Source organism: Vombatus ursinus, unplaced genomic scaffold (genome assembly GCF_900497805.2).
Source record: "Vombatus ursinus unplaced genomic scaffold, bare-nosed wombat genome assembly UNPS02014841.1, whole genome shotgun sequence".
NCBI lineage: Eukaryota > Metazoa > Chordata > Mammalia > Diprotodontia > Vombatidae > Vombatus > Vombatus ursinus.
The window spans coordinates 17,617,672-17,634,972 of record NW_020954619.1 but is presented as its reverse complement, the minus strand read 5'-3'; the positions used below and the strand labels follow the sequence as shown (position 1 = coordinate 17,634,972).

Genomic DNA, 17,301 nt, shown 5'->3' with positions numbered 1-17,301 from the left:
TTCTTTTGCTGTGATGTGACATTATGATGTGACATAAATTAGATAATAAAACTGTATGAAATACATTTTAATATCTAAATTGGTAATACATTTTTTAAAACAGACCACTTCACATGATTTTTGTAGGCTCCTGGATGATATGATTGGAAATTCCATTTGCATTTTAAAAGTTCAAACTCTTTGAAATCCCACTATTTGAAATGGAAATATAAAAGTAGTTTATTTGTGATGAATGCAAACCTCAGAACCTTCCAAAGGACCTAAGGTATTTTGAAGAATTGCATAATATAAAGCCAAAAGGAAGAAGCTTGTTTGGGATTTAAAATTGCTGTGCATTACCTCTGGAGAAAAAAAAAATCACACTAGAGCTCCAAGTTCTTTATTCCTATTATAAGCAACATTCCAAATTCTCATTACTATGCTTAAATAGGTAGTACTCATTTTATGTAGTAATAAATTTCCAATATTTGTGTTCATGAAATTGTTTGAATTTATTCTTATATTCACCTTGGTTCTTGACTTGCCTATATTCTTATAATATTTATATTAATGTTACTGTATTTATTTGCTGAATATACGAGAGGATAGTGAATAATTTTCTAAGGAATTAAGAATAATCTTCATTTAGTTCACTTTATTTGAATGGTTCATATATTTTCTGTTCCCTGTATAGGTATAAAATTTCTAGATAGGGGTTAAAAGCATTATCACTTAAAGAGACTGGTTGCAAAGTGATTTTAAGGATTTCTAACTCATTAAGCCTAAGTGTTAAAAGAGAGACTACATACATGATTAGATCTCCCTGCTTATACTCATTCTTGGATGGTGGGTTTTTTTATTTGTTTGTTTTAGGGATTCTAAAAATATTTATTATTTATTTTTAATATTCTTTTTTTTAAATTTTGAGTTCCAAGTTCTTTCCCTCCCTCCCATCCCATTCCCACCTAGTAAGAAGGCAAGCACTACTATATCCAATAAAACTTGTGATGTAAAACGTTCCATGTTAGTCATATTGCAACAAAATAAAAGCAAGAAAAAATTTAAAAGTCAGAAAACTATAATTCAGTTTGCACTCAGACTTCATCAGATCTTTCTCTGGAGGTGGATAGCATTTCTCATTATGAGTCCTTTGGAATTGTCTTGGATCATTGTGTTGATCAAAGTAGCTAAGTCTTTCACAGTTGATCATCATTTACAATATTGCTGTCACTATGTACAATGATTTCCTAGTTCTGCTCATTTCACTTTGCATCAGTTCATATAGGTCTTCCCATATTTTTCTGAAATCATCCCCTCATTATTTCTTATAGCATACTGGTACTCCATCACAATTATGTACCGTAACTTGTTGAGCCATTTCTCGGCTGATGAGCGTCTCCTCAATTTCCAATTCTTTACCACCACAAAAAATTGACATAATTATTTTTGTACATAGAGGTCCACTTCCTTTTTCTTTTATCTCTTTGGGATACAGACCTAGTACTGGTATTACTGGGTCAAAGAGTGTGCACAGTTTTATAGCTCTTTAGGCATATTTCCAAATTGTTCTGCAGAATGGTTGGACCAATTAACAACTCCATCAACAATTCATTTTTATCTAAGTACATTACATTCCTGGTTGCTTTCATGAAAAGAAAGTCAGGAGAATGACCCAACCCATAATGAAGTAGAGATCATTATTAAGGTTACATATCAACCATTCTGTCATAATTGGTCAGGAAGCTAAGTCACATCCAGACTTAAGTGGCTTGTATTTGAGATAGCTTACAATGACTCTAGTAAATTAGGGCTATGTTATTATGGTATATGTTATAGCTAGGATTCCATTCTTAGCCCAAAGATGAGCTTGCTTCAAGTCAACTCAAAGGACTGGCCAGGATCAGAGAAAACAAACAAATAAAACAACAGTAAAGTCTGAGCTTAAGTGGATCATATGGGATCTGGTCAAAATTTTATACTGTTGCAATTTTATTGTCTTATACTTGCTTTTTCTTGATAATTTTATTGTGATAGTAAAATATTTTTAAACATGCAACTAAAGGCGCTAAACAAAAATGAAATGTGAGACATCATCAAGGTATTGACCTTGTTGTCAAACCATGACTATTGAGTTCTTAGTCAATTGTAGCTGGTTGCTTTTGTCCCAAGGAATATTCCCTTCTTGTAATGACTCAACATTTCTGAATATAACAGATTATATTCCAAAAACTCAATGCTAGCAAATATTCACCATAGAAAAGGGCCTTTGACAAATACACATAATTTCAGAGGACCAGTAATGAAGCATGCTATCCATGACAGAGTAATGATGGATTTAGGGCACAGAATGAGACATATATCCTACATATACAATATTTGAGGGAATTTGTCTTGATTGAATATGCATAGTTGTTATGAGGAATCTCTTTTTTCTTTTCTTTTTTAATGGATTGAACATGAGAAAAAGGAAAAAGATTTCTGGTTTTTTTTTAATAGAGAGGTTCAGAGGACAATACTCTAAATGTTGCATACACTTTCAGATGAAGTCACTATATTATTAGTTTCATTTAACTTTTATTTTTCAATAAGAGATCTCTCAAGGAATAGGGGAAATCTGTAAATGTTTGTAATATATAAACAAAATATATTAATAATTTTTCAAAAACAACTAATGAACCCTAGAAAACACACACACAAATACTAACTGTATTCTCTGCATTTAATTCTATTCTAAAGATTTACTATTTGTGAATTTATTAAGGCCTTGTCTTAAGAAGTGTTATCACATCATAAGAAAGGATTTGAGGATCTAGGGTATGACATGTGACTTGAGAATTCAAACATGATTATGAAATACTAACCTCTATAATTTGTGAAAAACTTATGAACAAGGCAAACTTCTTTCTTTAAAAAATGAGATTATGAGCATAGGAATTGATGTGTAAAATCAGCAGAATTTATTAGTTCCTTGTTAAGTCTGCTGGGGAAGTAACCATTATTCTTTAGAAAATCTTCCAGTTGTAAGACTGGTGATGCCAATAGGTTTGGGCTGGCACAAGGTAATTCAGAGTTGAAGCTTCAAAGGCAATACTAGGTATCAATTTCTTTTCCTCTCTTGTCAAAGTACTCATACTATTCTTATATAACTTCTTCTTATACAATTACTTGTTCAGACTTCAAGTCTTGTTCAACATTAATGCTTATCCCAAAAGCTTGTATTGATTTGGTTTTGGGGAAAATCATCATTTCATGGAATTTCTCAGCTTCTGGGCATTACTTTTCAGGATCCATAGCCTTAGAAGACATCTATATCTTGTCACCAAGCAGGCACAACAACTTTTTTTTTCTTTTTCTAGATCATTTCAGGTCAGTTTCTTTCTGACAAAAAAGTTGGAACTTATGTGGAGATAGATATGTTTGGCTTACCTGTGGACACCAGGAGAAAAGCCTTTAAAACCAAGACGTCTCAAGGAAATGCTGTAAATCCAGTCTGGGAAGAAGAACCCATAGTGTTCAAGAAGGTTAGTTTAGTTTAGTTTTTTTTTTGTCTTGAAAATAGCTCCCAAACCACTTTAGTGGGAGTTCTTTGGCCTATTTATGAAACACAATGAAAAGTCATTTTTTGTTTGTTGTTGTGGGCAGCTGGGTGGCATAGTGGATAGAGTGCCAGACATGGAGTCAGGAAGACTCTCCTTCCTGAGTTTAAAGCTGGCCTTGGACACTTACTAGCTGTGTAACCCTTAGCAAGTCATTTAATCCTGTTTGCCTTAGTTTCCTCATCTGTAAAATGAGCTGGAGAAGGAAACAGCAAGCCACTGTAGTATCTTTACCAAGAAGTCACCAAATGGGGTCATGAAGAGTCAGACCAATGACTGAAAACAGCTGAACACAAAACTATTAAGTACCTGAAGCCCAATTTGAACTCAAGTCTCCCTGACTCCAGGCCCAATACTCTGTTCATTGTGCCACTACCAGCATAATGTACTAATTTATATGTTTTGATTATGACAAAAGGGGTGGAAATTATGGGAAGAAATTATGGGGAAGGAAACCCCTAGAGAAAGAAAGCTTGGGCTAGTGGGGAAAAAGTGGGAGGAAAATCTGAGTTCAGTTTCTGCTTTTGACAAAGACTAGCTGTGTGACCATGGGCAGTTCTATCAGGCTATAAATTGCAGATGAACAGCAGAGTTGAATGAAAAAAAAAAGGAGTTTCTTTGTGCTGATAAAATTACAATTTCTGAACAAAAATAAAAATAAGGTCCCTAGAAGAGGTTAGCATGGCCTTTTTAAAAGGAGGTTAATTAAAATCAAAACCTTAGAGCCTATTAATTATATTAATAGCTCACTTTTATATAATGCTTTAGGATTTGAATACATTATCTCATCGATCCTCACATCAACCCTGTGAGGTACATGTTACTGTTACCCTCATTTTATAGATGAGGAAACTGAGACTCAGAGAGGAGTTATTTGCATGAGTTTGCACAGCTAGCAAATGAGGTAATATCTACCCACAGGTCTTACTAGTGGCCAGTTTGACTGGATTCTGCTTTGACAGCTACAGTAGGCCACATGGGATTAGTTTCTTCACTCTGCATCAGTTATTGGCCAAATAGCATTTCAAAAGGCTTTTTAAACCTCAAAAAGGCTCATATACATTGAACCCAGTGAAGTCTTTATTTTAATATACTTATATTGTACAATCAGAGGTTAAATCTGTAAGAGGTAAACAAATCTCTTAGTTATCAGACCAATTTTCCCACGAGCCCATGAGTTGTTACTTTTGGGAAGAAATCCTCTGACAGAGTTTCTTATGAATTTGTTAGAAAACCGTTTCTAATCTGTTAAAGCCGATCACCCCAAAGTCATCTAAGCAGCTCTGGAAAATGCATCTGACAGGTTTTTCCATCATTTCTAATTAGCAGCCAAGTCTTGTTGATTATTCAGTTAGAAGGCAACAATTTCTCCCATCCATTGTCTTCTCTATATTCACACATCTACCATCGCAGCGTAAGCCTACATCACTTTTCACCTGGACTACTGTAATAGCCCTCTAATCAGTCACCACCTCCTTCAGTATCTCTTCTCTACAGTCCATCCTCCCTGCGACTGCCAAAATCATATTCCTAAAATCGCAAGCCTGACCATGTCACTACTTTGTTTAATAAACTCCATTGGCTCCCTATAAATCTAGGATCAAATTGTGTGTGTGTGTGTGTGTGTGTATGTAAGTATGTGAGTATACATGCATACACACACACACACATATCTCTCTCTCTCTCTCTCTATACATATATATATATATATATATATATACACACATATTTATTTATGATGGAAAGTTTCCACCTACCCACCTTTTCCACTTTTTACATTAAATGTAATCCCTTTCACACGTTCTTCAGTCTGGCCAAAATTGCCTTCTTGCTGTTCCTCACTTACACCATTCCGTCTCTCACCTCCACTTCTTTGTACAGGCTGCCTCCCTGCCCCCATTCCTACAGTGCATTCCCTCCTTACTTCCATCTTTTAGACTTTCTACTTTCCTTTAAAATTGAGCTCTAGTATCACCTCCTACATGAGGCCTGGTTCCCTCAGCTGCTAGTGATTCCTATTCCAAATTACCTTGTATTTATTTGGTATATACTTATTTTGCACACAGGTATACATGCCCTACGTGTTATCTCTCCCTACAGAATTTAGTTCCCTTGAGGCCAGAGATTGTTTAATTTTTGCGTTTATAACCCTAGTGCCTACTATAGTGCCTGGCACATAGCAGGCATTAATAAATACTTTTTGAATAGTTGATTAATTTTAGGCAGCCTCAGGTTCACATTATTTGTTGGCTTACACATTTCTACCCTTGTCCTTGTCCATGCCATGGACACTATTTCTGTAATAAATGGAAGTCGGAATGGGTATTCTAAAAACTATTGCAGAAAGAAAACAAAAAGATTCTCATGAAAGCCAGATAAAACAAATCAACATAGTGGGGAACCCAATACCCCTGCAACTTATTCATTTAAATTTCAGCTTGTCATAGTATTTGCCCAGAAAACATATTCTTAGTTGTCACTCACTGTAAAATAACTGACTGGAGTAGGAGAAATGTTTGACAACACCAGAGAGCACTTTCTGATCATCAAGGAGCCTACAAGAAGAAGAAACAATATTTAAAGCATAGTCATTCATCAGTATTTCTAATGTCTTCGTATCCATTTATCTGTCCCTAAACTCTGCAGCCTTAAGACAATTGAACTAAGGCTAGAGTCATACTTATTTAGCCCCAAAATATTCGTTGAATATGTTAGTCAGTGCTCTATTACAGTTCCAGTTATAGTGATAGCCTCCAAAGTTGTTTGAGATTAGATTTATGGTTGATTTCCAGTATGGCAGGGTGTGTGGTACAACAGAAATTATGCTGCATTAGAATCAGAGGATCTGGGTTCCAATCTCAGCTTTGCCACTTACTACCTATGTGACCTCAGGCAAGTCACTTCATGTGTCTGGGCCTAAGCTTCCTCATCTGTAAAATCACAGGGTTGAATGAGATAGCTTCAGAAAATCCTTTACACTCTAATTTATGATGAGTTTATATACCTAAAACACCCTAAATGCCCTACCAACCAACCACAAAATAACTGATTAGAAGATGATAGTCTATCATTGATATTAAAACATTCCTAGGCTTTTTTTTACATACATCCCTTATTTTCTCACCTACCATAAAGGTAAATTATAAAATCCCTGCTTAATACCATTATCTTTCTCCTCTTATTTTTCATCTTCTTTCTCTTCATTGATTGATCATTTGAATTCAGTGGAACAATACATGATTGTTCAAACACACTGCAATGTTTTAATGGAATTGGTGCTTAGTGTTATAACTTGTCTGTATCCTAAATGTTTCTTTAGGTGGTCCTACCTTCTCTGGCATGTTTAAGGATAGCAGCATATGAAGAAGGAGGTAAATTTATTGGTCACCGGATATTGCCTGTACAAGCAATTCGACCAGGTAAAATTATTATAATGAGAAACTTTGCATTCCAATCAGTTGGGAAATTCCTCTCTCTCTCTATATATAGATATACATATATGTATATATGTATGTATGTGTGTATATGTGTGTATGTATAGGTATATATATGTATTTACATATATACGCATACCTATACATATACACGTATATACATACACACACACACATATATACATATATATATATATGTATATATATAAACTGAGCTCTTGTACCACCTCCTACATGAGGCCTGGTTCCCCTAGCATTTAGTGATTCCTATTCCAAATTACTTTGTATTTATTTGGTATATACTTATTTTGCATATATGTATACATGCTGTACATATCTTTCCCTACAGAATTTAGTTCCTTTATATATATAATAATTATATTACATATATAATATGATGTTATTTTGTTATTTTTTAAAATACAATTTACTATAAGAAATGAATGCCTATGTATTTGTAATTTTACCAGGTAACTTAGTAGCATAGTTAAGAAATTCATTTTATTTGGACATTTGTTAAGTAATTTTCATGTGAAAAATGGTGAGTAGAAAGAACTGGGGAGACTGATAAGAAAACAATATCATTCCATTCAATACAAAGTTATTGATGTTAATGAGAAGGAATAACCCAATTTCAGTCTATAAACCATTATTAAGTGCTTACTATATTTGTGGCACTAGGCTAAGTGTTAGGGATACAAAGAAAGGCAAAAAGAGTACCTGCCATCAAAGAGTGGACTTTCTAATGAGGGAGATGACTCTTAAATAACTAGGCACATAAAAGATAGATACGGAATAGATGAAGATAATCTGAGGGGAAAAGGAAGGTATCAGTAGCCAGGGGACCAGGAAGGTTTAAAGGTACCAGGAAGGAGACCAGAGAATGTTTAAACATCATATGATACTTACATATTAGAACAAATAAATGCACAGATTGTGAATTTGAAACACTCTCTCTATTTTCACTTTCCAGGCTATCACTACATTTGTCTGAGAAATGAAAGGAATCAGCCTCTGATGCTTCCAGCAGTCTTCGTATACATCGAGGTGAAAGACTATGTGCCAGATACTTATGCAGGTAAACAAATATAACTCGTTTCTATGTCACTGAATTTAGGACTTCATTTATGTTGATGCCTCTGTTCTAAGGAAACAAAACCTGCTGCCTCTAAGTTAGTTAATATGATTTGGAGCCATTCACTTAAGATGGCTTCTGTATGAGATAACTACAATAAACCCCAAATGTAGGTGAGGTAAGTTATTTTTGGTGATACCTACACACTATACTGGGAGCTAGGTGGCGCAGTGGATAAAGTTCTGGGCCTGGAGTCAGGTACACTCATCTTTGTGAGTTCAAATCTAGCCTTAGACACGTACTAGCTGTGTGATCCTGGGCAAGTCACTTAACCCTGTTTGCCTCAGTTTCTTCATCTGTAAAATGAACTGGAGAAGGAAATGGCAAACCACTCCAGTATCTCTGCCAAGAAAACCCCAAATGGGATCATGAAGAGTTGGGCATGACTGAAAAATGACTGCAACATGCTATACTGAGTAGATTTAGTCCTTGGAGTGCCCACTCCAATGCCGCCTTGTACCTTGCCACCCTATCAGAAGCAATCACCTCAGCGGGAGAGTCCTGAAGGGACCTCTCTCAGCTCTTTCAGAGTCACAACAACACAGAGGGCCAGCATAGACCCTGAACAAAGAAACAACAATACAGCAACAATGATTAGGTAAGGGATTTAGAGGGAAATCAGGGACCAGTGCTAGGTCCCCCCAAGTATTTCCAGCCTGAAAATGGCAGTGAATTTAACAGAGATGCTTTCAGTGGAAAGAAATGTCTCCAAGGCTGACACTGACTCAGATGTTAATTTAAGCATTTTCCTTTCCTGTTGAAATTGACAAGACCTTCTAAGTAACTGAAATTGAAAAAAAAAAACCCAAAAGCTTTTAGGAAATTGGGATTCTTACTATAGCATGACTGTGCCTATTTTTTTAATTGAATATTTTTTGCTGGATAGCATATTTCTTTTTTGTATGGTGATCCAACATTACATTTTGTTTCCATGAAACTATTTAAAAAGGCAGCATGGTATAGTTGATCAAGAACTGTCCTCGAAGCTAAGAAAACCTGGATTCAAGCATCTCTGACCCACACTGGCTATGTGATGTTGGGCTAGTCCAGGGGTGGGGAACCTACCACCTCAAGGCTACATGTGGCCCTCTAGGTCCTTGAGTGTGGCCCTTTGACTGAATCCAAACTTCATAGAACAAATCCCTTTAATAAGAGGACTTGTTCTGTAAAACTTAGAGTCAGTCAAAAGGCCACACTCAAAGACCTAGAAGGCCACATGGGGCCTTAAGGTCACAGGATTCCCACCTCTGGTAGTGCCTTAATGTCTCCGTGCCTTAAGCACATTTCTGAGCTGTAACTTGTAGAGAAATGTCTGATCTGTCTTGACAAGGGAAGCTTCTCATTGCGAACTCCCTACCGAGATGAAATCACAAATCCAGTCAAAACCAAACAAAATTATATAACGCAGCACAAAAATACAGATTTGTTGTGGAAAGTTATATGAAGGACCCTAAAATCTTATTTTATAGATGAGAAAATTGAGATCTAGTAAGGTTAAATGACTTTGAGTCACTTGTATCTGTCTTCAGTTTGAGCTTCCAAAAAGTTAAGATTCATCATAGCCAAATTGAGTATAAAAATTCTATATGAGGATCCATTTAGAAAATGGAAGTTGAATGTTTAGGCCCCTTCCCTATAGGTCACAACAATGACCCTTAGCAATCAAGCATTTTATTTGATCAATGCCAATAACCAGTTACTATCTTAAATGTGTGTATAGGTATAGATATGCATATACATATACATATACGTATACGTATACATATACATGTACATTTACATACACACATATGTGTGTGAATCTGTTACCAAGATTGAATGACCTTATACTGGTGTAAAAATATGAACCCAGATTTTATATCCTCAGAAGTTAGGTTACCACAGATCTTATATTCTAGAAATAAGGGACTTTTTACTCCTGTTGAAGGGCATGCCAATAAATATTAATGTTAATTAGTATTTTGAGTGAGAAATACAAAATATTTCATTTTTAAATTAAGAATAGGAACCTAAAATTTTAAAACATGGTAAAAACTTATTAAATAAAATTTAAAAGTCACATCAGTTCTACATAAGTTCTACATAAGCCTGGAAAGTGAAAATGGAGAGAGTGTTTCAAATTCACAATCTGTCCATTTATTTGTTCTAATATGTAAATATCATATGATGTTTAAACATTCTCTGGTCTCCTTCCTGGCACCTTTAAACCTTCCTGGTTCTATATAAGTATAAGTATAGATAGTGGGGGGAGTTGGAGAGGAAGAGAAAAAAAGAGGAGAAAGCATAAAATTAAGAGAAAGATAAGATTTAGGTGCTGCACTGGAAAGGGAATCAAGAAACATGGATTTTGCTTCATCTTTGTAGGCAAACTAAGGGGACCATCCTCAGAAGTCAAGACTACCAGGTTTCAAGAGCTACCTGTGACACATATTGATTATGTGACTCTGCCAAGTCACTCAGGGCAGGGTCCTTCATGGCCTCAGACAGCTGTCTAAGGCTGTAAGTTGTAAGATAATTGTCTATCTGCATCTCTGTAGAAGTTTCCTTATGGGAAGTTCCCAACCCTGATTAAATCACAGTTCTGGAACAAAAATGTGTGAATATGTGTGCATATAACTTATTTCTTAAGTTTAGGTACTCTTTCCCCAGTGCTGATTGCAAGTACTCCACCTCTTAGTGAAAGATTTAATTAATTTGCTGTGGAAAGAAAAAAATTTCATCACCTGATAGCAGTCCTTCTCATGATGACGTTTCTCAAACTTACACAAACAGTCCATCACCTTTGAGTATATAAAGGGACTCAAAGTATTTCCACTTGAATAGGAATTTCAGATTTTTTCCCCCTGTAATCATAGTCTTTAAGAACTCAATTGCCTCCACATCAATGCAATAGGAATAATAATTTAGTGGGATCAATGTATTTGTGGATACACTTAGTATTTACTACATACATATGTTTACACATGTATTTACACATATGTTTCTGTGTATGCATATATACATATATATAAACATAGGTGCATATGTCTATACACTCATAAACATGGATATGTAGATTTTAATATCAGCAGAAATGTGATCTGAAATGTTTGCTTGATTTTCAGATGTAATTGAAGCATTGTCAAATCCCATTCGATATGTGAACCTTATGGAGCAAAGAGCTAAGCAGCTGGCAGCACTGACCCTAGAAGATGAAGAAGAAGTAAAGAAAGAGGCAAGAGAATGTTTTCAATGCACTTTAGATAGAACTGATTGTCATGCCTAGTTACTAATTATATTGAAATGACATTAGATCATTTGTGAGAAAAGAGAAAAGCTAATCATCTGGATTTAGGGCATCATGGATACAAAACAATATCCGAATAATTAACTGGCTCTTTCATGTCTCATCCTGAAGATTTGGCGTTATGCAGAAATCCCCATCATTGTCATCATCATCATTATCATCATCCTCATCCTCATCCTCATCATCATCATCAATAACCTTTACATAGTACCTACTATGTGTCAAGCACTGCGCTAATTTCATTTGATCCTCATAACAACTCTGGGAGGCAGATACTATTACTATCCGTATTTTACAGATGAGAAAACTGAAGCAAATAGAGGTTAAGTAACTTGCCCAAGGTTACATAGCTAGTGTTTATTTGAACTCAGGTCTTTCTTACTCCAGATCCAGTACTCTATTCACTGTGCCACCTAGTTGCATCTAGGCGTAACTGTTTTGTGTACTCTTTATTTTGCAAATACACACAACTGAATCTGCCTTTTACCATATTTTAGGAGATCGTTTCTAAGTATAAAATCTCAAGAAAAAAAATCTCAGTCATTGAATATTTTTGTGTTGAACATTTTGGAGTTTAGAGGGGATCATATTTTAGAATTTAAAAGGGACTCAGCAGCCTGCTAGTCCAACGTAAAGGAATCCACATTGTTGCCTACCTCACTTGTGGCCATCCAGGGTCTTCTTGAAGACATTCTGTGAGGGGGGAACCCACAACCAATGAAAGCAGTCCATTTCACTTTGGTACAGCTCTAATTGTTAGGAAGTTCTTCCTGATATCTAGGTGATATTTGCCTCTATGCAGCTTTCAACCATTTCTCATTGTTTTTCCCCCTTCAAAGCACAAGCGAAACAAATGCAAACCCTTCTTCTACATGACTGCCCTTCAGATACTGAGAGACAACTATCATGTCACCCCTGAGTTTTCTCTTTTCTAGGCTAAACTTACCCAGTTCCTTTAAATGATTCTCACTTGATGTGACCCTAAGGGATCTTAACCATCCTGATTGTTTGCAAATGGACACTGATCAGCTTATTAATGCATTTTTCCAAATCTGTGCGCTCAGAACTGAGCATAGTATTGCAGATAGGATCTGACCAGGTTAGGGTATGGATAGACTGTTACCTTCTTCCTGGAAAGTATATTTTTAAAGCAGCCCAAGACTGAATTGGCATTTTTAGGTGCTTCATTTTTATTGAACATTAAGTTCACCAAAACTTGGATAGGCTGTTGTCTTAGCAGGCCTCTCTGATCTATTTCTATTGAATTTCACCATATTAGATTCAGCCCAGTGCTCTAGGCTTTCAGGGGCTTTTTGGATACTGACTGTATCATCCAGTGTGTTAACTCTCTATCCTCAATCAGTGTCATCTGTAAATTTGTTGATCTCCCATTTATATTTTGATACAAGTCATTAAGCAACGTAGGACCAAACACAGATCCATGTGATACTCCACTAGGTACCTCTAGCCAAAATGACATTGAATGATTAACAACTATTTTTTGAGTTCAGAACTCCAAGTCTCTTCATTTTTTCATCTAACTGTAAATGTCATCTAGCCCATGTCTCTCCATTTTTCCCGCATAAGATTAGTATGACACACTTAATTAAATGCCTTGCTGAAGTCTAGATGAATGATAGCTATAGCATTCCTCTCATCTAATGGTTTAGTTACTCTGTCACTAAAAAAAAATAAAGTTAGTTTGTCCTGACCTTTCCTCTATTTTTTAAATTTGCATTTTTCATTTTAACATTTTTTAAATTGAGTTCTGAATTCTGTCCCTCCTTCCAGTCCCCTCACCCACCCATGGAGAAGGCAAGCAGTATGCTTCTGACCACTGCTTCCCTTAATTTACTCTCCTTTTTATCACCCCACCCTTTCTCTTATTCTCTTCCCTTCCTACTACCCCATGGGGAAAGATAGATTTCTATTACCAATTGAGTATGTAAATATATTCTTCCCTCTTTGAACCAATTCCAATGAAAGTGAGGTTCAAGCATTATGGCTCCCCCACCCTCCATTTTCCCCTCCCCTGTGAAAGCTCTTCCTTGCATGCCTCATTTATGTGAGATAATCTTCCTCATTCTTCTTCCTACCCTTCTCCTTCCTTCTTCTTTTCCCCTTGCATCCCTCTTTCTTACTCCTTTTTTTGACCATCCGAACATAACTAATTCACACTCATACTCTCTGTCTATGTATACTCCTTCTAACTGCCCTAATAGTAATGAATGTATCATCTTCTCATATATGAATGTAAACAGTTTCACCTTATTGAATCATTTATGATTTCTCTTTCATGTTTACTTTTTTTAAGCTTCTCTCGATTCTTGTGTTTAAATGGGTCTGACCTTTTCTTGATGAATCCATGCAGGTCTTTTGTTGTCATCATTTTTTCAGGTGTTTATTAACCATTGTTCTAATGATTTATTCCAGAATTTTCTCAGGAATTGAAATCAAGCTTACTACCTAATAATTTGTAGTCTCTATTCTCTTCCTTTTCTTGACAATCAAGGAAACAGTTGCCTTCTCCATTTCTGCTCTTCCTCTTCTATTCACTATGGCCTTTCCAGATCTTGTTGACAATGATTCAATGATCACAACTGCCCATTCATGAAGTTTATCTGGAACAGGGTATTTTTATTCATCAAGAGCTCCCAGGTGGCCTCTTTATCTTCAAGGATCAATTCCCCCTTAGACATTTTTTTTCTCTGTCATTTATAGTACAAGGCTCATTCTCCATGGAGAAGAAAACAGACTCAAGATAATAATTGAACTGAGATCTGCTACATTGCCCATGTGAACTTATCCACCTGGGGCTCAGTTTCCTCATCTGTAAAAAGACAAAGTGGTATTAGATGATATCAGGGGTCCCTTCCAGCACACCTTGGCAATTTCGCTAGTCCTAGCCATTTCAAGGTATTCCCCTCCTAATTGTGCTTGTGACTGTCTAGACTGGTACCATGCCTCAGCTACCTTCTCATCCTAGAACATATATCACTTTCTCTCATTGGTGAGTTCCCAGGGCCTTCATTTTGGGTACCATGACTCATTGCCCTCCAAGGTGTACTTCTGATTCTTTGAACATCACTAACATGCCTCCTCATAGGGACTTTCCCTTCCACCTTTTCCCTCCCCACTCCTCCCCTTTTTCAGTTCTATTTTATACATTATCTTCTTCCATTAAAATATAATGTCTTTGAGGGCAAAGACTCTCTTTATTTCTGCTTATATTTCTATTCCTAGCACTTAGCATAGTCCCTGGCAAACTGTAAGTGCTTAGTGAATGTTTATTGTCTGCCTTCATGGTCTTCTTACATTTTAAGCACCGCTATGTATATTTCGATCCAGTGAAACTGATCTCTTTGCTGTTCCTCAGGTAAGATACTCCATCTCTTAGCTCCAGACATTTCCAATGGCTGTCCTCCATTCATGGAATTCTCTCCCTCATTGTCTCTGCCTCCTGGCTTCCCTGGCTTCCTTCAAATCCCAATTGAAATTCCACCTACTGCAAGAAACTTTTCCTGATTTCCCCTTTAATGCTGGTGCCTTTACTCTATTGATTATATACAATTTATCCTGTATATGCCTTGCTTGTACATGGTTGTTTTCATGATATTTTCCCAGACAATGACCTCCTTCATAGCAGAGGCTGTCTCTTGCCTTTCTTTGTATCCCCATCATATAATATACCATTCTGCCTGGCACATTTTCAGTCTTTTTTTTCCCAGTGGTGTCCGATTTTCTTGTCCCATTTGGGATTTTCTTGGCAAAGATTCTAAAGTGGTTTGCCATTCCTTTCTCCAGCTTGTTTAACAGATGATGAAATTGAGGCAAACAGGGTTAAATGACTTGCCCATGGTCATATAATTTGTAAGTGCCAGAGGCCAGATTTGAACACAGGAAGATGAGTCTTCCTGACTCCAAGCCCAGCACTCTATCCATTGTGCCACCCTGCTCCCCCGCATCTGGCACAAAGTAGGTATTTAATAAATGTTTGTTGACTGACCACTGTAAATTTTCATAGTCACATCCAATGCTGGTGAATAATACTGAACTTTATCCATCTTGACAATATCTTTTTTTAAGAGTCATATTATGTTCTAACATTCATCTTGACATATACTTTTGCTTCTACTTTACATATCTTTTTAAAATCTAAGTTAATCTCTTCAGAATTTTTTTCCTTCTCATTAAAATTGTTTCTGTGTCTTCAGAAGTCTTTTCTTGAAAGTTTCCTTTCACTCCTGTACTGACTTGCCTTATAGAATTTCAATCCTTCTTCTGAACACTTTGAAACCTGCCCTCCAAAAGGGTGGCATGCCTGTCAAACTATACTCAGATTTCCTCTCCTTTTCTAACACAAACCCTAGGAGAAAGTAGTCCTTTCTTCCCATAAAGGGGTTCCTATTATTTTTACCTCAGCAAGCAATTGCTGCCTATAAGTTTGAATTAGAAACAGAAGAGAATTTCCCCCAGTTAATTCCTCCACATTGTCTCCTACGTTGCCATGATAAAAAGGCATTACCACATATGAATAATAATAAACACTTATATAACTCTTTAAGTTTTCCACATTACTTTTATTCACAGCAACTCTTTGAGGTAGACAGTGAACATCTTATTATCTCTGTTTTACAGATGAAAAAACTGATAGCCATATTAATATAGGTGAACCTTTCTACACTTAGACTGATAGAGTTGGCATCTGTACATGCAAAGGTTATTGCCAGGCTGTACTCAAATACTTTCAAGTTTTGTAAGACCTCATTTGTGCTGTCTTCAAAAACTAACAACAACCTCCATAGGCTAGAAGCAGTGCTTGTAATATTCATAAGAAAATCACAAATGCTAATTTTGTTTTTACTTGTATACAAAGAAAAAAATGATTACCATCTTTATATTTAATGTAGAAAAAAACCAAAATAAACAGGTAATAGTATCAGTTTATGTAATTCGATCTTTAAAACAAAATTCAGCATATTCTTTTTAGTTCTACACCTATGATGAAAAAGATTTTAAAGGAATACAAGTAAAATTGAGCAAATAACTTGAGTGTGTGATTTATAATGAAAGTGGAAATTCAATAAAAATAGATTAGCTTACCATGTCTAAGGGATTTTAGTGACATTATTCCTGTCCATAATATTTGACATAGGAATAATAAAAAGTCTTGGCTTCCTATCCACCCCCATTAAGGTTTTACTTAGTATTCTTTCTCTTCTCCCATGAGTCATGATCTCTGCAAGTTGCCATGTTTTACATTGTTTATGCAGTGGCAGACTTTTAAACATAGGAAAAATAAGAGCTTTAAGATAAGAGGATTTAACTAAAAATTAGAAGAAAGAAATTACAAAAGGAAAAATAGACTGTAAATAGTAAAAATTGCAGATTATTTTTACTTTTAGCATATCAAATATATCCCATAGTGGATGGTGAAAAATTAGTCCCTTAAGACATCTAAAGATGATTGGCAAGTCTCCTAAATAATGTATATGGCAGACTATAGTCCACTGTGTTGTAGGAACAGACATTGACTGTGACTACTGACATTGAATAGTGTTTAACACTAGGCAGGATTAAAGCTCATAAAACATTTCTGAGTCTAACATATATAGTTGACATCTCTAAAGGAAAAAGATATATATATATAGAGAGAGAGAGAGAGAGAGATGTATGTATATGTCTGTGAATACATAGACATACATATGTGTATGTGTGTGTGTCTATACATATATATGTGTATGTGTGTACATATATATATACATACACATATGGGGGGGAGAAAGAGAGAGAGAAAGAAAGAAAGAAAGAAAGAAAGAAAGAAAGAAAGAAAGAAAGAAAGAAAGAAAGAAAGAAAGAAAGAAAGAAAGA

The 17,301-nt window shown here is 35.7% G+C and overlaps 1 protein-coding gene across 2 annotated transcripts in view; it reads left to right on the top strand.

The window, feature by feature from the left end:
* Positions 1–17,301, top strand: part of PLCB1 (phospholipase C beta 1) — an 840,557-nt gene that overhangs the window by 702,226 nt on the left and 121,030 nt on the right. For both annotated transcript variants that reach the window (XM_027840410.1, XM_027840412.1), the window contains exons 20-23: positions 3,336–3,500; positions 6,895–6,994; positions 7,983–8,087; positions 11,249–11,358. In XM_027840410.1, the coding sequence (XP_027696211.1) occupies positions 3,336–3,500; positions 6,895–6,994; positions 7,983–8,087; positions 11,249–11,358 (480 nt within the window). The remainder of the gene's footprint in view (positions 1–3,335; positions 3,501–6,894; positions 6,995–7,982; positions 8,088–11,248; positions 11,359–17,301) is intronic.